General features: G+C 37.5%; 1 protein-coding gene across 2 annotated transcripts in view; it reads right to left on the reverse strand.

Moving 5' to 3' along the window:
* Nucleotides 1-22,588, reverse strand: part of Phlpp (PH domain leucine-rich repeat protein phosphatase) — a 142,985-nt gene that overhangs the window by 41,788 nt on the left and 78,609 nt on the right. For both annotated transcript variants that reach the window (XM_069842612.1, XM_069842613.1), the window contains 2 exons: nt 16,216-16,366; nt 12,845-12,973 (listed from right to left, as the gene is read on the reverse strand). In XM_069842612.1, the coding sequence (XP_069698713.1) occupies nt 12,845-12,973; nt 16,216-16,366 (280 nt within the window). The remainder of the gene's footprint in view (nt 1-12,844; nt 12,974-16,215; nt 16,367-22,588) is intronic.

The raw sequence follows: 22,588 nt of genomic DNA on the forward strand, positions 1-22,588 counted from the left end.
TGGAGTGACTTTATTTTTGAAATATGAAGTAGAAATAGATTGAATGTTTTGTGGTGCCTATTATTTTATATTACTCACACAAAGTATATGAGACCGTTATACAAATTTCTCTACACAACAGGTAACTGCCGATAGAAAATCATATATATTATTAAAATGTACAAAAATCCTTAAAATTCCCTTGATAGCACAGATCGCTGGTCTTTGTATGGATATATACAGTAATCTATTTTACACGAAGAGAGTCAGAGATCATACTCGTATTTTTTCAGTGCGAAATAACACCAAATTTATTTTTGTTTGTTTGTTTGTTTGTTTTTTTTTTTTGTACAAGAACACCGAAATTAACCAAGGTTTTATACCGATATTTTAGAGTTTTATTCACCGTAAAATAGCATCCATAAATATACTCGTATATGTTATTTCCGTTACTGGTAACCCTGAACACACTTCTGGATGTTACCGACGTATATTTCGGTCAATATTACGAAGTAACTTTTTTTCCAGCATACAATAAAGTGTCACTACACAAAGTAAAACTTAATTTCTTATACGATGAAAGAGTAATGGAACGGAGAAAAATTCTCTCCGGCGCCGGGATTTGAACCCAGGTTTTCAGCTCTACGTGCTGATGCTTTATCCACTAAGCCACACCGGATACAACTCCGACGCCGGTTAGAATCGTCTCAGATTAAGCTCCAACTCTTGGGTTCCCTCTGAGACGATTCTAACCGGCGTCGGAGTTGTATCCGGTGTGGCTTAGTGGATAAAGCATCAGCACGTAGGGCTGAAAACCTGGGTTGAAATCCCGGCGCCGGAGAGAATTTTTCTCCGTTCCATTACTCTTTCATCGTATGATGACGCAGAATATCTGCATGGAAATATCATATGTACTTCGGTACATTAAAATTAATTTCTTATGTCGGAGCACATGACATAGTAAGAAGGCCGACCGCATTCAGGAAGAGTAAATACTGTACATTTAGCAGCGAGTGAACAGCTGTTGAACCTCACCTGGAAGGGGCTGCCGTCCACCCGCAGCACACGCAGGTCTTGCGACGTCTTGAGGCGCAGATGCAGGGAGTCCCGACGCTGTCGAGCTAGCCACCTTTGCGTCATGTTGCCATTTCTCACGGTGGCGTTAAAACACTGCCGGACGTCAGGTTTCTCGCGCACCGCTCTCCGCGACGTGTGTCCCGCGACTGGCGCGCCACTCTCCCACACTCCCACACTCTCACTCGTGTAATTGGCCCTGCAGGTCGCTCTCACGAAAGGGACGGGGATTCGATGTCTGACAAGGGATGAGAGCAGGTTTGCTTCTAACACGTTGGCTTCTTTGTTAACATCTTCGTAGCCTACAAGTACTCCATTACTCTCGCATCTCGTGACATTCGCGATTACCTTCATTTCTGAGACGACATTATGCTACATCCACAATGTGAACTAACCGGTAACTGTAAAAGTGATAGTCTGATATAATACTGTAAAACACGTAAATAATTGACTGTAAGAATCCGTTGAATTTTGGTATAGCGCTGGCCTTCTATGCCCAAGGTTGCGGGTTCGATCCCGGGCCAGGTCGATGGCATTTAAGTGTGTTTAAATGCGAAAGGCTCATGTCAGTAGATTTACTGGCATGTAAAAGAACTCCTGCGGGACAAAATTCCGGCACATCCGGCGACGCTGATATAACCTCTGCAGTTGCGAGCGTCGTTAAATAAAACATCATTTATCATCATCCGTTGAATTTCATTCGCAGCCATCTAACAGTGCAATATTGTCGATTTCATATTGTTATTTTTGTAAAGAACTTAAAATTGTTTAACGACACGTTAAAAGTGTTAAAATTTTTAAAAAACGTTATGTACCTTAGACAGACGGCCCGTTTCGACGCTGGTGCTGTCATCTTCAGTGTCCTACAAACTACGAGTGTCCTATGAAGATGACGCAGCACCAGCGTCGAAACGGGCCGTCTGTCTGAGGTACATAAGCTTTTTAAAAAATTTTAACACTTTTAACGTGTCGTTAAACAATTTTATGTTTTTTTTTAAACAAAGTGTTAACGTGAACCAGAATCAATGAATTATGTTTGTCTTGTTGCTGATGATTCGCAATTTATTTGTATAAATCAGTGAAGAATACCATTATCCAAATATTAGTAAGCTTGAACTGACTATTATACTTTTATTACTTCATACTACTTTTGACCAATAAAACGGCACGAAAGGATGTGTTTCAACCAATCATGGATGTTTATCGCTACAATTTTATCACTTCCCTAGCATTTGTTTCTTTGTTCGCCAACATTTCAAACTGCAAATTCTTTACGGTACTATAAAACATGTCCACACCTGTGGAGTAACGGTCAGCGCGTATGGCTGCGAAACCAGGTGCCCCGGGTTCGAATCCCGGTCGGGGCAAGTTACCTGGTTGAGGTTTTTTCCGGGGTTTTCCCTCAACCCAATACGAGCAAATGCTGGGTAACTTTCGGTGCTGGACCCCGGACTCATTTCACCGGCATTATCACCTTCATATCATTCAGACGCTAAATAACCTAGATGTTGATACAGCGTCGTAAAATAACCCAATAAAATAAAAAAAAATACTATAAAACTTGCTTTGCGATCGTCATTTGTTTTCCGCATAGATAGTGAACTGAAAATGGCGGCTCCGTTCAAACGTATTGGTGAAGCTAACATCAGTGAAATAGAATTTTAGTAAGTCAGTTAATATCTATTTTATTGTATTAGAGTACATTATTTCTTCTAATAGGCCTATTTATATACTTTCTTCTATTTTTATCACCTCCCTACCATTTGTTTCTTTGTTTGCCAACATTTCGAACTGCAAATTCTTCACGGTACTATAAAAACCTGTTTTGCGATCGTCATTTGTTTACCGCATAGACATTGAACTGAAAATGGCGGCTCCGTTCAAACGTTTTGGTGAAGCTAACATCAGTCAAATAGAATTTTAGTTGTCAATATTTTATTGTATTAGAGTATACTTTATTTCTTCTAATCTTTATATACTTTCTTCTAATCCTGTAATATCAATTAAATCCCACTCGAGTTTTGATTTTCTCTAGATAAATCAAAACCTCTAGTGAGAGTACTGTTGCTAAAACAGGACTTTTCTTCCCTTCCATTGATCCTGAGTTTTACAAATAACTACAAAATTGCACAGTTTTTCTTTTTTACAATTTGCTGCGATATCAATATCCAGGACAACATTTTCTTTATTGTTAGGCTTATCATTCATTTTTACAATGATGTAAAAATTATGAAATATTATGAAGGTAAATAGTGAATGAGGCAATAGAGCAAGTGGACAGCTTCAAATATTTGGGATGTACTATAAGTAGTAACATGAGCTGCTGCCAGGAAGTCAAAAGGAGGATAGCAATGACCAAGGAAGCTTTTAATAGAAAAATAAGAATCTTCTACATATCTTTGGAAGAAGAGCTAACCAAGAGACTAGTGAAGTGCTTTGTGTGGAGTGTGGTTTTAAGTAGGTTATTTTACGACGATTTTTCAACATCTTGGTTATTTAGCGTCTGAATGAGATGAAGGTGATAATGCCTGTGAGATGAGTCCGGGGTCCAGCACCGAAAGTTACCCAGCATTTGCTCATATTGGGTTGAGGAAAAACCCCGGAAAAAAACCTCAACCAGGTAACTTGCCCTGACGGGGAACCGAACCCGGACCACCTGGTTTCACAGCCAGACGCGTATTACATGGGAGTAGAAACATGGACATTACGACGGAGTGAAGAAAAGCGACTATACTCTATTCCAGATGTGTTGGGAATGCAAGTAAACAGAGGCCGACAGAGACAAAAAGCGCGGTTCACAAGCTGCCAAACTGACTGTGTGAAATTATTAATGAACATTGTCTGGAATTTTTATAGAGAGTAAAATAATATAATAGAGGGGCCAAGGTTCGAAACTGAACTGCAGCACCATCGGATAGATGGAAAATAATGTAATGTAATATTACACGTATCTTTTGTTATCATCGTTTCGTGTTCATTCACTCTCTGAAGTGCTGTCTTCTCCGATGTTGATGACCATTTCTTCAATCTCCTCCACTATATTGTCCATGTCTCACAATCGAGGTTCTTCTGTCACTATCACATGGCGAACACAGTCTGCCCATTTTTCAGCTGTTACATGTTCGAAACTTTCATTAAGTAGCCTTCTTACTTCTTGTAATTTAAATGTGGTATTGGGCGCCGCCACATAACCTTTCACTTGAGCCCATATTAACTCAATTGGATTGAGTTCACAGTGGTAAGGTGGTAGTCGTAACACTGTCATATTATGGTTTTTTGCCATTTCGTCTACTACGTTTTTGTCATATGTACTTCTATGCTGTGATACAAGGAACAACTCTTTTTTCAACAGCCCTTCACTGTCCAGCGGAATCTGTTTAGACTTAAGCCATTCCAGAATATTATCCCTCCTCCAAGCGGTTGTGGGTAACTTCTCCTTCTTCACTGTATGGTATGGGGCGTTATCAAGTACGATAACACTTCCCGGTTCTAGTTAAGGCAGTATTTTCCCAAACCACTCATGGAATGACTCCCCTGTCATTTCTTCGTGGTACTCTTTCGTAAAATGCGACTCAAACACCCATGACGCATTATCTACGAACCCATTTTCATTTCCAATATGCACTACAATTAGCCGCTTTCCTTTTCCTGTTGAATTTCTCAAACCGACACTTAAACCTTTTAAAAAAGCATCTTTAGGACTAACTATTTTCTTATCTTGCCACACCTTAGCCCTGGTAATTCCTTCGTTGAGCCAAGTCTCATCCATATAATAAATAGTTTTGCCCTGTGCTCTGTATCGTCTAATATCTCTAAGATACCTGCGACGCCATATGACAATGTCATCCCGATCCAGTAAATAACTGTTTCTCTTTCTTTTTTCGAATTTGAAACCTATATGCAAAAGGAGCCTGTAAAGAGCAGTTCTACTGAAATTATTTATGTCACTATCTTCGTTAACAGCTGAAAGAATTTTGTCCAATGTTGGAATTTCATTATGTAAGTAAAATGAATGTACTTTACTCCTTATCGCAACCTTTGTAAAATCATCGGTTGTATTTAATATAGTTTTTTTTTTTATTACTTGGCCCGTAGATCGATATTCATTTAATAGTCTATACACATTGCTCTTACCTACTCCCAAAGTTGAACACACTTTTGAAAGTACGTCTGTAAGAGATACTTCAGGGTTATCTTTCGCAAGAGTATTATATATACAATTTGTATTTTTTCTCTCGTATGAAACCCTTCCCCCCGCTTGTGCTTCTTGACTGGCGAATGTCCAGAACATCCCGGTTGAGAATAGTAATTCATGTCAGCACTCTACATTCAGTTATGCACAACACACTATATAAAACTATATAAAACTAATCTGTACTTCACAATATTGCAGTTCAATGCGTAACGAAAATCAATAACACTTGTACACGTTGTTGTTAAAATAACAATAATAGTGAACGTTTTTTTACTCTATGTATTACAGCGTCGAAACACAACTGCCGGAAAGACAAGCGAGTTACAGTGAATCATGCTCTACTCTTATCTCCCGTTTGACAGCCAATGGCGTGGCGACATTCAGTTCAAGGTTACGTAATGTCTGTGACTCTCTCTCCCAGGACATCTGGAATGAACTTTAGAAGCATTGGAAATGTGGATCTGGAGAAGGATGGAGCGTGTGAAATGGACAGACAGAATAAGAAACGAAGCTGTGTTGGAAAGAATGGGTGAAGAATGAATGATGCTGAAACTGATCAGGAACAGAAAAAGGAATTGGTTGGGTCACTGGTTGGGAAGAAACTGCCTACTGAAAGATGTACTGGAAGGAATGGTGAACGGGAGAAAAGTTCGGCGCAGAAGAAGATATCAGATGATAGACGACATTAAGATATGGGTCATATGCGAAGACTAAGAGGAAGGCAGTAGATAGGAAAGATTTGAGAATGCTGGGTTTGCAGTGAAAGACCTGACATTTGATAGAACATTATATAGGGTATATTATATGCATTCCCGTTGCACGCTGGTCCGCAGAGAAGCCTGACTCTTATGCAGTGAACTTGGCGGGGAGGGAAATAGTCGCCGGTAATGCTGCCTGGAGGTCTCTTAGTCAAGCCCGGTAACTTTCACGCGCCATAAATCTTACACATTGGATGGAGTGTGACTGTTGTGCATATTACAGATACTGTAAATGTACATGCAAATGTAGGGAAATTAATGTCCCGTTACCTCTCGTAATTTTTTACTCAGAATACATCTTTCCTCGCACCGAGTATGGGTACCCGTTCCGGGATCCGTGGTGAGACAGAAATGGCAGAAATTATAATGCTTTTACTGTAAGAAGACTATGAGCCATAGACTAATGCTAATGTTATTAGTAGTTAGGCCATAAACTACTGTAATTTGTGTGACGCCACCTCCCCTCGCTACGGGCATAAGGGCGCCGAAGTTGCGTTTAACATTAGCCGTCTCAGCAATACCTGAGCATCGAGAGCAGCTACAGACCTGTGCGACCACTTGTTTGATTTGTAATCGTCAGTTCTGCAATCCAAAATGATAATAGATACGTGCGATATACTTTTTGTGAACGATAATAAATAAATTTGTTTCTGAGCTGGGACTAATAATTTTGGAATATCGCTTTATATGAATACATAATATAGGTATTGCATGTCCTTTATTAATTAGGCCTACTTCTATAACCATACTTACTTACTTACTTACTTACTTACTTACTGGCTTTTAAGGAACCTGGAGGTTCATTGCCGCCCTCACATAAGCCCGCCATTGGTCCCTATCCTGAGCAAGATTAATGCAGTCTATCATCACATCCCACCTCCCTCAAATCCATTTTAATATTATCTTCCCATCTACGTCTTGGCCTCCACAAAGGTCTCTTTCCCTCAGGCCTCCCAGCTAACACTCTATATGCATTTCTGGATTTTCCCATACGTGCTACATGCCCTGCCCATCTCAAACGTCTGGATTTAATGTTCCTAATTATGTCAAGTGAAGAATACAATGCGTGCAGTTCTGTGTTATATAACTTTCTCCATTCTCCTGTAACTTCATCCCTCTTAGTCCCAAATATTTTTCTAGGCACCTTATTCTCAAACACCCTTAATCTATGTTCCTCTCTCAAAGTGAGAGTCCAAGTTTCACTACCATAAAGAACAACCGGTAATATAACTGTTTTATAAATTCTAACTTTAAGATTTTTTGACAACAGACTGGATGATGAAAGCTTCTCAACCGAATAATAATAGGCATTTCCCATATTTATTCTGTGTTTAATTTCCCTCCGAGTATCATTTATATTTGTTACTGTTGCTCCCACGTATTTGAATTTTTCCACCTCTTCGAAGGATAAATTTCCAAATTTTTATATTTCCGTTTCGTACAATATTCTCGTCACGACTTATTTGAAGGTTTCGTAACAAGCTGTTTTTTACGGTGAAGGGTTGTTAGCCCTTCGCCCAACCCCCAAGCTGGAGGACCACCCCTCATCGGCTGTCCGTGACTGCTTATTCAATATATTCACAGCTACCCTCCATATCTGGAGGCCATCTCCTCGATCCGCAACCTGAGGACGGCCATGCCGTGGTGATAGGGACCCACAATATATGGCATTACCATAGACTCTTATTCTACATTTGTAAACCGAAACAAAAATGCAGTGCAGAATAATTTTTAACACTGTTCGGCACATAAGTTAATATTCACAAAATCTGAGAGCTTTCTCATACAATTTACACATGTGCGCCAACAGTACAAACTTCTTACCTACCACCACCACCACCACCACCACCACCACCACCACCACCACCACCACCAGCTGCTCCATCGCTCCCTCACTACTTCTCCCAGCACTAACTTTTCCATCACTGTCATCAACTTCCCGAGAACCACCTGTTTCACTATCATCACGTTCATCGCTGTGAAGTAACGGTTAGCACGTCTGGCCATGAAACTAGCGGGCCCGGATTCAATTCCTGGTCGAGGTTTTATGCGGGGTTTTCCCTCAACCCATTAAGAGCAAATTCTGGGTAACTTTCGACGCTGGACCCTGGATTTATCTCACTAGCATTATCATTTTCATCTGACGCTTGATAAACATAGCAGTTAATAAACCATCTAAAATAACCAACTAAAAAAACACCACCACCACCAGCAGCTCCCTTGGCCCTCTGTGTGGACTTTCGCGCACTGTTATTATTATTACTATTATTATTATTATTATTATTATTATTATTATTATTATTATTATTTAAACACTTAATTTGGCTGATAATATATACAGTACGTTCGTTAATACTCTAACTTGAAATACTGTAGGCCTACTCGATGTAATTTTTGCTGCGTTTTAACCCAAAGAGTACAGAATATGATACACATGACCATACATAAGCCTATTATAGGTTTACCAGGCAATACATTGAGTTTAATCCGAGCAAAATCCAATGTGGAAAGACTATTACATTGTAGTAGACAGCTTTGACCAATGAGGACATTAGTTTTGTATGTACTAATAACTATGGCGGAGCGCGTATTCACCAGCTTCGATTTTAACCGTTCTAACCTTGATATTATTTCTGTAGGCCTATCCTTGTTTCATACCTTGTCTTTCTTCTCTGTGAGCTTGATTTTATAATAATTTTACTTTAGTTAATTTTATATCTATCAGGATATTTTTGATAATAACTTCAAAGAATGTATATTATATACGTACTATATATATTTTTAATTATTTAACTATAACTGTTCTATTTTCAGCTTCATTTTTATAAATTGTAACGTTAGAAGAAAAATTTATTTATTTATTTATTTATTTATTTATTTATTTATTAAAATTACAGCTACAATGAAAATTATATAATATAATATAATATAATATTAATATAAGAGGAATATAGAAATTAAAATAAAATAGGCGCTAAAATTAAAATTACAGCTACAACGAAAGTATATAATATGATATTAATATAGAGAAGAATGATATCGTACGTGAATAAAGTAGGACAATTTATGAATAATATATATTCCAAAATTATAGAATACAAATATAATATATGCTGATTAATTCATACATATAGACTATAAATTTATTTAACCAAATTGAAGACATTAACATGTTTCTAATTTTCTTGTTAGTGTGTTACATGTTAGAACTTCTGGGTGTAATTTAGCTAAAGAATTATACAACCGAGGGCCAAAATTAATGCTATGCTTTATACTAGCAGATGTGAAACATTTAGGGTGGTATTCATAGACATTTCGCAGCACGCGCTACGAGCGTACTAAGCTAGCCCCGGCTATCCACTGGTTACTTGTACAGAATTCAAACCATATCCTATCGCTAACACTGGTTTATGAATACGAAAAACGCTGATCATCCACCGGAAGCCCGCGCTAAAAATGTCTATGAATACGGCCCTTAGGTTCTACTAATAATGAATTATTATTTCGTCTTGTCTCATGATTATGTGCCTATAATATAAACTTATTACGATTTTTATGATACAATTTTAATGTAGTGTATTTATAAATTTGTTCAATATTAAATACATTAAATTCATAATAAATTAATTTAGTTGGATAATCAAAACGTTTCTTCAAACAAATTTTAATTATTCATTTTTGTAGTAAATGTAAAATGATTTTGTATCTTGAAAACAGGGAAATTTGAGAGAATTTTAAAGACAGATTTGTATGGGTTCTCTGAATAAAGAAGTAGTCACGTCAAAAACCGGACCAGGTAATCAATCCACCGGAAGCCCGCGCTAAAAATGTCTATGAATACGGCCCTTACGTTCTACTAATAATGAATTATTATTTCGTCTTGTCTCATGATTATGTGCCTATAATATAAACTTATTACGATTTTTATGATACAATTTTAATGTAGTGTATTTATAAATTTGTTCAATATTAAATACATTAAATTCGTAATAAATTAATTTAGTTGGATAATCAAAACGTTTCTTCAAACAAATTTTAATTATTCATTTTTGTAGTAAATGTAAAATGATTTTGTATCTTGAAAACAGGGAAATTTGAGAGAATTTTAAAGACAGATTTGTATGGATTCTCTGAATAAAGAAGTAGTCACGTCAAAAACCGGACCAGGTAATCAATCCAAATGGAAATCGAACTACACCTATCTTCTGAGCTACATAAATGGTTTGCATTTTTCTTCTCTTGTCCCTGTTGATTCTGACTGCTTCGCATCGGCTCGCAATTCATTCGTCAAATTTATTTTGGAACTCTGTTTGAAATCCGATATTTCGGATGAACTAGAAGATGGATGTAGTGATCAATATGGCTCTGACTTGTAAGAGAAATGGCTTGTAAAGTTTATTATTTTACACGCTGTAAGTTTACGAAACAGGGTCCTTCCTAATCTCTGGGACGTTGATGTTGATTGAAGCAATGTGTTGAAACAGCGCGTGTTTACAACTTGGCCGGCCGTCGCGGAAGGAACCGTCGTAACTGTACATCGGGCACGCGGTCGGTCGGTTGAGCAACATGGCCACTCAGCGTGGTTCCGGCGCCGGAGAAAGTGCCACTTGCATCGCCTGAACCTCTTCACCTGTACCGGCCTTAGAACGAGTACAAGATGATGTGCGTCACAACCTACGTGGACACGTAGCAAGATCTATCTTTTGGTCTTAAAAAGAATTGTGTATCTGCATTCCAAGCCGAGGGCCCGGGGTAAAATCTCTACGAGTTTGCAGGGAAAAATTGGAAATGACTTTGAGTTCGCAAATGCCGACGTTCAAACCACAACTTGTAAAAGACAAAGTCACGAAAAAAATTGGTTTCAAGTTCTGATGTCTAAGGACAATTGCATGTCCACATATGACTTACTTAATTACAAATGGCTTTTAAGGAACCCAGAAGTTCATTGCCGCCCTCACATAAGCCCGCCATCGCTCTCTATCCTGTGCAAGATTTTTTTAGTTGGTTATTTAACTACGCTGTATCAACTACGAGGTTATTTAGCGACGATGAGATTGGTGATAGCGAGATGGTATTTGGCGAGATAAGACCGAGGATTCGTCATAGATTACCTGGCATTCACCTTACAGTTGGGGAAAATCTAGGAAAAACTCAACCAGGTAATTAGCCCAAGTGGGGATCGAATTCGCGCCCAAGTGCAAGATTAATCCAGTCTCTACCATCATATCCCGCCTCCCTCAAATCCATTCTAATATTATCTTTCCATCTACGTCTCGGCCTCCCCAAAGGTCTTTCCCCCTCCGATCTTCCAACTAACACTCTATATGCGTTTCTGAATTCGCCCATACGTGCTACATGCCCTGCCCATCTCAAACGTCTGGATTTAATGTTCCTAATTATGTCAGGTGAAGAATACAATGCGTGCAGTTCTGTGTTGTGTAACTTTCTCCATTCTCCTGTAACTTCATTCCACTTAGCCCCAAATATTTTCCTAAGCACCTTATTCTCAAACACCCTTAACCTCTGTTCGTCTCTGAAAGTGAGGGTCCAAGTTTCACAAACATACAAAACAACCGGTAATATAGCTGTTTTATAAATTCTAACTTTCAGATTTTTTAAGAGGTGACTGGATGACAAAAGCTTCTCTACCAAATAATAACAAACATTTCCCACATTTATTCTGCGTTTAATTTCCTCCCGAATGTCAGTTATATTTTGTTACTGTTGCTCCAAGATATTTGAATTTTTCCACCTATTCAGACTAACGTAAGAATAAAAACATTCTACCTAACGCGAATATATGCTCATCTCAACAGCCTTCATGATCATTTAAAAGTTAGTATATACTCGTGTTGTATTTACTCTTTGACCACATCGCACCTTCATGCTCAGTTTTTTTTATATAGATTTTCACATGCTGTCGGCATACAGTTGTGGTTTGTGTTTTGAGTTTTGTAAATTTTGATAATGGAGAGATAAATAAATAAGTGAATAAATAAATAAATGAATAACATGAAAAGAGAGAGTGAATCATGAAAGTGACATTAATAAAACAGGAAACAAGAAAATAATACTGGGAAACCTTCATTAACGAAATGTTGAATGGAGATTACACTCAATTTATAAAATTCCGGATATGTTAATAGTATTTTTATTATAGAGCACTTATATATATATATATACTTGTATATAGGCTATATAATTTAACGTTACAAGTAATTGCATTTTACAATTCATATTTTACCAAATAAACTGTAATTGTTAACAATACAATCTAACCTTATAATTTCATAGTCATTCATAGTTTTGTAGGTCATCTCTTTTATGAAGAACAATATACGTGTTTAACCATTCACATTCATTTTTGTAAGCGTTAAAGACTTTTGAAGTTTTTTGAATCCACATGTTCACGTATTTTTCTCCATGAGGCACTTTATCGTTCATAAATTCTGCAGTTTTTTTCAGACTTAACTTTAAACTGAACACAAATCAACAAATACAGTACTCAGAACTGAGCTTGCTACTAACCATACTCAGAACAACATGAGAAACAAGTTACAAAAATGAGAATATACTAGCTTTTATTCTTACCAAATATGAGTATATATTCTGTACAAGATGGGCACTTGAGAATATTCTACTATGTTTCCATGTTATGAGTATGTAACAAAAAATGAGTAGATACTCAAATGTTTTTATTCTTACTAACATGAGTTTTTACTAAAAAAAAAGCCTAGTGTTTACTATATACTCATTTTTATTCTTATCTCCCATGGCAACGGTATTGGTCCCTTACTTCACACTGACTATATACCTCAGACATGGTTACAGTACTCACCCCGTAGTTCCCCAGGATTATATTCCCCTTGAGCAAATTGGCGCGCAAATTGATACGTCCCAGGGGACTGCTAGGAGTATCTCCAAACACCGTCGTCTTGGCCGTCTCCACTCGGTTTCCCTGGAAGTCCTGCAAAGTTTACAACACAGTTGATTAAGGAAAACTTTCTTGGCCGGTCTAAAGGACTACAGCATGAACAAGTCACTGAACAGGGCAGTACCGGTACACCAGAAAATAGCATACCATCAGTGTATAAATGAAATTGCTCGACACTAATCGCTGCACAGTGGGGGTATTTGTTATTTCATGAGACATTTTGTCAGTTCCGAAGTTGCATCCCGTTTTCATGGACTTACTCGCATAATTCTATTCTTACGAACATACAGTGTGTCCCAAAATTCTCACACACGGACTACATTGCCTGAATCCTTAAAGAAAATGGTGACGAAAATGTTAGTGACAAACTTACAGTACGTCCGAAGAATTTTTAATTTACTGTACAGCCTTAGACACAAAAAATGACCGTTGTCCTGTAGTGTGAATTTGTCTAAGTCTACTTCACGCAGTGTCTGGGTTCACACGACCCCAGATCACATATGTTACAGATTGCTCATCCCTATGTTAAAATAGGCAGCACTTTGAAGAGAACAACCGCCAGGATCGCCACCCGTCCGCCGTAAACGAACAGGAGGTGGCAGTACAGTTGCTAATGCAATTCAAATGGGAGTTATGACGTGACTCCTTATGTAACAACTAGATGGCAGCATAGTAAACCTGACAAAAGTTGTTACCGTCAAAAGCTTATAAGGCCGAGCAATCTGGGTATATATGATCTAGGACATGACTAAGGAAGGGATGTTTATTTTGTATTTAATTTACTCCTTGAATATACCTTCGTTATAGATTATTCATAATACCTGATCTATAAACAGACAGAAAAAGCAACAAGCCAACAAAACAAAGGAAAAACAGACCGGAGTAGTAATGGTAGCAGTGACAATAGCAGTACAAGTATGTAACTTAGTGGTGGTAGTAATAATTTAATGACTTTTGACTGTAGCTAGTAAATCCAACGTGGGTGAAAAATATCCTACAAATTTTTCCTGTAGCTCTCTATCAATTTTCTCGAAAGAATTCCCTTCTTAAGCATTTCCCCCCCCCCCCATAACTTGAAGGTGCTTTTTTTGTGTGAAATCGTTCGTACTATTTATTAACATATTAATTTTATTAATAAATTGAAACTTACCGACGGAGTAAATTCTTAAGAATTTAATCTTTAATTCGCTCACTACTGGAAGTTTTACAATTTCACTGATGTATGTAATTATCGCGCCCTTATCCTGATCTTTAGATGAACGAATTGTTGCTCAAATAGCCACCATTCACACAACACATTTTTTTGATGCACAGTACGGTAACCTCTTTTCCCGTTTCAGAATCTGTGGTGAAACAAAGAATGACAGAATTTCAAATTACTATTGTGACAAAATTATGGGCCACAGCTCAATGCTAATGTTATTATAGTTAGGCCATGAACCAATGTAACTACGTGATCATGGCGAATAATACCAGCATCTCTCGCTACAGGTATCATGGCTTCGAAGTTAAGTATTAAATTAGTCGTGTTGAGCGGTGAGTAATATTTCTTTCATTCCCCTTGGACTCTTTATCTTCTTCCTGTTCTCCTTATATTTACTTCTTTCTCTCTGCCCTCCCCTTCCTCTCCATGTTTTTCCTTTGTTTTCTTGTCCTCCCCTTGTTCTCTTTGTCTTAATTTGTTCTTCTTGAATTTCCTTGTTCTCCATCTCTTCTACTTGTTCTCCTTCTGTTCTTCTTGTTCTCCTTCTGTTCTCCTTCTATTCTCCTTGTGTTCTCCTTCTGTTCTCCTTGTTTTCCTTCTATTCTCCTTGTTCTCCTTCTGTTCTCCTTCTATTCTCCTTGTTCTCCTTATATTCTCTTTGTTCTCCTTCTATTCTCCTTGTTCTCCTTCCGTTCTCCTTTTTCTCCTGTTCTCCTTGTGTTCTCCTTCTGTTCTCCTTGTGTTCTCATTGTGTTCTCCTTCTGTTTTTCTTGTTCTCCTTCTGTTTTCCTTGTGATCTCCTTCTCTTCTCCTTGTGTTCTCCTTCTGTTATCCTTGTGTTCTCCTTCTGTTATCCTTGTGTTCTCCTTCTGTTCTCCTTCTCTTCTCCTTGTGTTCTCCTTTTGTTCTCCTTGTGTTCTCCTTCTGTTCTCCTTGTGTTCTCCTTTTGTTCTCCTTGTGTTCTCCTTGTGTTCTCCTTCTGTTCTCCTTGTGTTCTCCTTCTGTTCTCCTTATGTTCTCCTTCTGTTCTCCTTGTGTTCTCCTTCTCTTCTCCTTGTGTTCTTCTTTTGTTCTCCTTCTGTTCTCCTTTTGTTATCCTTGTGTTCTCCTTGTGTTCTCCTTGTGTTCTCCTTGTGTTCTCCTTCTGTTCTCCTTCTGTTCTCCTTGTGTTCTCCTTCTGTTCTCCTTGTTCTCCTTCTGTTTTCCTTGTTCTCCTTCTGTTCTCTTTGTGTTCTCCCTCTGTTCTCCTTCTATTCTCCTTGTTCTCCTTATTCTCATTTTATTCCCCTTGTTCTCCTTATTCTCCTTGTCTTCTCCTACTTTTTGTCTTCCCCTTGTTCTCCTTGCATTCCCCTTGTTGTCCTTGTAATCCCATTGTCTATGCCTTCCCTTTGTTCTCTCTATATTCTCCTTGTATTCTATTTGTCCTTGCCTTCCCGTTATTTTCCTCGCATTCCTTTTGTTATCCGTTTATTCCCTTATTCTCTTTGCATTCCCCTGTTATCCACTTATTACCCTAGTTTTCCTTGCATTCCCCTTCTTGTCCTTTCCTTACCCTTGTTTTCCTTGTATTCCCCTTGTTCTTATATTCTCCTTATCCTATTCCCCTTGCTCTCCGTGTCTTCGCCTCCTTCCTTATATTTCTCTTGTACTCTTTCCGTTCTCCTTGTCTTCTCCTTGTTATCGTATTCTCATTATTTCATTTCTCGCACTACACACGCTCAGTTCTACATATTTCGCCCTTTGAATTCCATCACCTTTGGCTAGGTCTGAACCCGCGAATCTCAGGTCCAGTGGATAGAATTGCAATCTTAAAGTCACCGATTGACAACCCTAAGTAATACATTAAATATACGAGTATGTATGGACATATCTGAGACTAGCAATAGTCATCTCTGACCGCTGGAATTTGGCTTTGCTTGGGCTGAAGATGTCATCAGATCACTTTAATCCAGTGGTTCGTTGACAAGGCCAGAGACTGAGCAAGGTTGCAAGGACGGAAGTGGAGAATGACGAATGTACGCCTGTGTACCTAGCTAAGCAATATTATTGCAGTGATGGGGTAACTCACCAAAGAGGAGAGAGCCTTCATGGCTAGCAGGAAGGCCGGCACCTCGGTGAGGCGGTTGTGGCCGACCAGAAGGTTGCGCAGCTTGTGGAGACGCGTCAGTGAACGAGGCAGCCGGCAGAGCTCATTTCGATCGACCCTCAGTTCTTCCAGGCTGCAACAAGAAAACAAAAATGTTGAAGAGCATCCACAAGACTCTGTTTGGATTATTTCCGAGAGTTTCCCTGACTGTAAAACGAATGACATGTAATCGATGGAGAATCCTCGGTCTCATATTTCCAAATATCCACTCGCTATCACAGTAATTGTACCGACGGTAAAATAACATAGTATAGTCCGGGCCATTTAGGAAGACGTCCTGAGAGGGGAAACGTGCTGCCAGAGCGCTGAGATGTGGGAGTGAGGGAGCTGACTTCTCCTCTTCGAGAAGGCTTTGGAACTCATACAGATCATCTCAAATACTAATTTCATGGTGCTCGATGTGATCGGCTAGACTGCCGAACTGCTTTTTAAGACCTTGCGATGAAGACTATAGTTAATACTATGTGATACAATAGTCATTTTCCAAATGGGAAAAAAAAATATTATTTTTAAATGGCAAATATAGAACTATGACAAAGACAAGGGCCACGGTAAGGACTGCAAGGAGGACCACGATAAGGATCGCGGCATGGACCACGACAAGGCCTTTGTTGTCTTTGTCTTTGTTTTTCTAGTGTTCTTGTTGTCTTTGTCATGGTCCTACATTTGTCATCTATACTAATAATAAATCTGTAGCCGAAATTTTTCTGGTAACTTTCGATTTTCCAAAAATAATTGGTCCTAACATATATAATTAACCACCCTGAAACCGAAAACCGCTTTTTTGAAATTTTTGTTTGTATGTCTGTCTGTCTGTCTGTCTGGATGTTTGTTACCTTTTCACGCTATAATGGCTGAACGGATTTCGATGAAAATTGGAATATAAATTAAGTTCGTTGTAACTTAGATTTTAGGCTATATGGCATTCAAAATACATTATTAAAAGGGGGGTTATAAGGGGACCTGAATTAAATAAATCGAAATATCTCGCTTATTATTGATTTTTATGAAAAATGTTACATAACAAAAGTTTCTTTAAAAATAATTTCCGATAAGGTTTATTCTATGCAAAATTTTGATAGGACTGATATTTAATGAGATAAATGAGTTTCAAAATTACAATAACAGCGCCATCTAAGGCGGTGTAATGAAATAAAAAACAAATGACTTCGTCTATAAGGGGCCTTGTACAACAACAATCGAAAGCTATGAAACATAGCCTACAGAGAATGTTTCTGTGTTTGTATGAAGTAATATCGGAAGCTAAATTAACCGATTTGTATAATTAATTATTAATTCACCATTGGAAAGTGTAGTTTCTCTAGATGGACATAATGTTATAATGTTATTACAGTAACTTCTGATATAATATAATATAATATAATATACTGTAATATAATATAATATAATATAATATAATATAATATAATATAATATAATATAACATGTAATATTATATAATATAATTTAAGTTATTTGAAGGGTTCAGAACCATAGTGGGCCAAGCGCCATTTACTGAATACGTAGTAAACAAGGGTTAAAATTAAGTTATTACCATAATTCAATGGAAACCTATAACAAGTGAAATAAAATATACACATTAAATCTAAATGATGTCAATCTTCATTAAACTATGGTTGCATGTAATAAAAATTTAGAAACATGTTAAAGGAATTGTCATTGCACCAAATGATCGCATTTTAATTATTTGGATGCAATGTATTTATTTTAGTTGGTTATTTAACGACGCTGTATCAACTACTAGGTTATTTAGCGTCGATAAGATTGGTGATAGCGAGATGATATTTGGCGAGATGAGGCCGAGGATTCGCCAGAGATTACCTTGTATTTACATTACGGTTGGGGAAAACCTCGGAAAAAACCCAACCAGGTAATCAGCCCAAACGGGGATCGAACCCGCGCCCGAACGCAACTTCAGACCGGCAGGCAAGCGCCTTAACCGACTGAGCCACGCCGGTGGCGATGCAATGTAAATTAAGTAACATATTAAACGATTTATCCTTCTATCAAACACGAATGTTCCCTGGATCAAACGTCCTATTTTAATTATGTAATTACTTTATATTTATTTCTAACGGGTGCAGCGGAGCGCACGGGTACGGCTAGTTTGAAAATAATATTGTTTTCCCCGTTCAGCAAGTGACTTTTATAGGCCTACCATACGCTACCTTCAATACTTTCATGAAAGATAAAAAAACATACAGATAAAGAGAGACCTATACCAGAAGTAGTCATCTGATAAGATTTTGCGTCCAACTCTGTAGAGTAACGGTTAGCATGCCTGACCATGAAACAGCGGGTCAGGGTTCGAGTCCTCATGAGGTCTGGAATTTCTTGTTTGAAAAATCCATAGTAACACTTGTAGGGGCCAAGGTCTATTGTTCCCAGTCTCGAGAACGGAGAGCTGGTTCTGAGACAGTACACATGCCTCAGCAGAGGTAAACGATCAATCAACTAGAACTGGAGGTATCGTGTGGTTAGCACGATGATCTCCCTACCCTGCCTTTATAGCTGGTTATCGTAACCAGATTTCGCTACCTATCGTAGCTCCCCAAATTCATAACAATGCTAGTTGGGCACCGGTCCCATACATTGACCAAAATTTCTTGAGAAAATTCATATTTTTGAGGACCTGAACCAGCGCGATTTCGTAATGGAAGTCTTAGGCATGATATCTTAGATCAGCGGTCATCAGCACAGAGCACCCTGGGGCTAGCGTCTTTTACCCGCGGATAAGAGACTGCACTATGGTGCATCCATAGCTGCTGGCGGCTATGTCTCTCTCCCCTCTCTGCCTGCTGCGCGACGAGGCATATGATGTTGCACCGAATACCCTTTACCCATTTCAGCGAGTGCTGACGACCATTGTCTTGGATCATGACGCTATGGCTCAGGACACAATAGATCATAGTCATTAATTCGTCCACGGCTGTCAAAATGACGATAATCGAATCATTTAAAGTTGCGTTGTAATGGCAGTTTGTTCCGGAAATAACGCCTGGCCTTGTATAAACATTTTTCTTTTAGATTATTTATTTGGACAGAATCGTGTACTACAAGAAAAATAATTCCTTAATACTATAATATTGATTTAATTTAAGAAAATGACTACATTACATTTCTTATAGAATGTCAACAAAAAAGTTTAATATCTACATCTAAGCGCTGTAAAATTAATTAACCATTGAATCCCATCTTTCTATAGGACGGCATATGTTTTGCCAGCTCACGTGCTCTTTGTTGCCTGTGTCACAAGGACAGTGGACCTACAGAAAGTCGTAGTCACGTATAGAAACAAAAGACTTTCAACAAAACAAACTATTTGCATTACAGTGATTGCAAGATAAAAAACGAATGTCTAGTAAACATGAATGAAAACCTGTCACTTGTATCAACAGATGAATGTCTTTATATGTCACGTATACACAAGACGTGAGATACATGTAAGTAATCGGGAGATGAAGAGGGTTCGTTGTGATATCGGGAAACGGAAGTCCGTAATTAAATCATATCAGTGTTTCTGAAGTGTCCGGACCATCTCGCTTCTTGAAATATCTATCGAATTCTTTCATCATACAATAGCCCAGGTTAAGTTCACAGTGAGGCGTGCTGTACTTGTACGAGAGCACGACCGTTCGGCTAACCAATCATTCACAGAATAGGAGTGGTAAGCACAATAAGCCTCAGGCTGCAGTGCAAGCCTTCGGGTCCCTCCTTCGTAAAAGAGAGAAAAAAAAACTTAAATTCGAAATTAATTTTTATAAAAAAAAATTAGAGCCAATAATTTGAAAAAGAAAAGTCAGGATACAGTATTTCACTAAATTGAATAGGTACTGTATTATATTAGTTATTTTTAAAGATAACTTGAAAATTTCTGTGACATTTTACTCCTAAAAGCACGTTCTTTAAACTGTCTGGAGCACAATTTTTATATTTCCTCTAAAAAATTTAAGTTAAGGAATTACATTTTAAGAATGAATTTTAGAGGTACTTTTGTAGAAATGTGCAGGCATATTTTTCAAATGTAACAAAATAATAAACTTCTATTCAGAGAAAATTTCCGTATTGTCTAAAGTACGGGTGACCAAACGCCTATAGAACCAGGAGATATTGCATGCTCTGCTAAGGTCAGTAACTTTCCATATAAAATAGGAAAACGAACTTAAATAATATACTCTACGGGTTGCTTACGCCAGGGGTTACCTCGTACGAGTTACAAATTGGCCATCTGTGGTCTAAAGAATGTCTGTGCCAAATGTCGTGTATGTATGATTATAGTTCCGAAGATGTACAACTTTATGTATGGAATAAAGAAAAAAAATTGTAATCAAAGCTTAGTGTCATTTAAAACCCTGTGCACTAGAGCTTTAAAAATGACGTCATAGCAGCTGACAATGCTATACATGAGCATTAAATTTTATATTTTTTATATTTTTTACATGAAAGAGTATCAAGGGAAAAAATGAAAATTTACTGGTTTTTCACCATATTTAACCATCTTCTCCTCTGAAGTAAGTTGTTTCATGGAGTTTTAATCTTAATCACAGAAATTAACTTACAGAATTATTTCAGTCTATTAATTTTAAGCCATCCAAATTACTTATTAAATGGAAATAAAATATTGTTAACTCCTAATTATTGCTCGACCACACCTGTCTGATAAAGTAGCTTCAGTAAAAAACATCGAATAACCAACAGGAAGAAATCAACATAACATCAAAGACGCAGTTTCAAGTAGGAGTCAAAAACTATACAGTTTGATCTCCACAACCAAACCCATCAACGAAACAAGATGCTAGAAATAAGGCAATTCCGGAGGGTTGCCACGGTAACGCAAACAGGTAACAGAACGCTGCAACGGAACAGAGAGTTCAACTTCTGGAACATTTTTTTCCCTCATAGCAGTTGTTCAGAGTTCCTTTGTACCGATTTAAGTATAGGCCTACTAATAATAATATGCAGTCTTAATATTTTATATTCTGACTAAGATCTTACTGTCGACACCTGTGGAGTAACGGTTAGCACGTCTAGCCGTGAAACCAGGTGGCCCGTGTTCGATTTCCGGTCGGAGCAAGTTACCTGATTGAGGTTTTTTCCGGGGTTTTCCCTCAACCCAATACGAGCAAATGCTGGGTAACTTTCGGTGTTCGACCCCGGACTCATTTCACCGGCATTATCACCATCATCTCATTCAGACGCTAAATAACCTAAGATGTTGATAAAGCGTTGTAAAATAACCTACTAAAAATAAAAAAACTAAGATCTTACTATTATCATTGTAGCCATATGTCTTCCTAAAAAAATATGTTCAGTTATCGTGTTTTGTGTTTTATGTAAGTCTCTTAGTTTAAAATATTCAGGAATATTTGTATCTGACATAAGCTTATGTTTTGTGTATGGGTATTTGAATTTTTCGTTTTACTGATTTTGTTTTATTCTTGATCTAAAACTACACAAGCTATCTAAATATAATTCTTGTTGCAGCATCTTAAATAGAATTTTAAAATACATTTAGCAATTTTTTAACACTAGTATTTGACTTGGATACAGTTAAATTTATCAAAATTTGAAAACCACATTTCTTCAAAGATGATTGAACTTAAAGCCGTTCGTATCGTAATTAAGATAGTTGTTAAACCATTTTATTTTACTTTTGTCCTGCTATTAATCTGATGACTGTAAATGGCATGTATTAAAGTTGTAATTGACAAAACCTAAGCTTATCTTCCTGAGTCCTGAGACATGTGTTGTTTTATTTTTAAATTCAATATAATTCTACACTTAAAAAAAAAAGTCACTGACATGAGGAAAAATGTTGAAAAAATTCTACAGGTTACACTTACGGCACAGATGCAAGTATATTATACTATACTTCGGCTTTCTGCACAGACATCTTGTATCATAATCATGTATGAAGTGTGGTATAGTACAAACTTACTATACTCCAGGACTCAGGAGGCTGCTATAATTTAAAACTAAGTAATTTTACTTCATATAAAATAAACATTTAAATTAATACACGACTGAACAACATATTTAAGACAGTTTAGTGCATATTATTTATATATCTAAAAATAAAATGAAACTAGAATTCTTTAAAAATTATTAAACTCATAAAAAAATGTTTTGTAGTCTCAATGATTCTAGAGGTACTTACTTACTTACTTACTTACTTACTTACTTACTTACTTACTGGCTTTTAAGGAACCCGGAGGTTCATTGCCGCCCTCACATAAGCCCGCCATTGGTCCCTATCCTGAGCAAGATTAATCCA

The sequence above is a fragment of the Periplaneta americana genome, chromosome 12 (genome assembly GCF_040183065.1).
Source record: "Periplaneta americana isolate PAMFEO1 chromosome 12, P.americana_PAMFEO1_priV1, whole genome shotgun sequence".
Lineage (NCBI taxonomy): Eukaryota > Metazoa > Arthropoda > Insecta > Blattodea > Blattidae > Periplaneta > Periplaneta americana.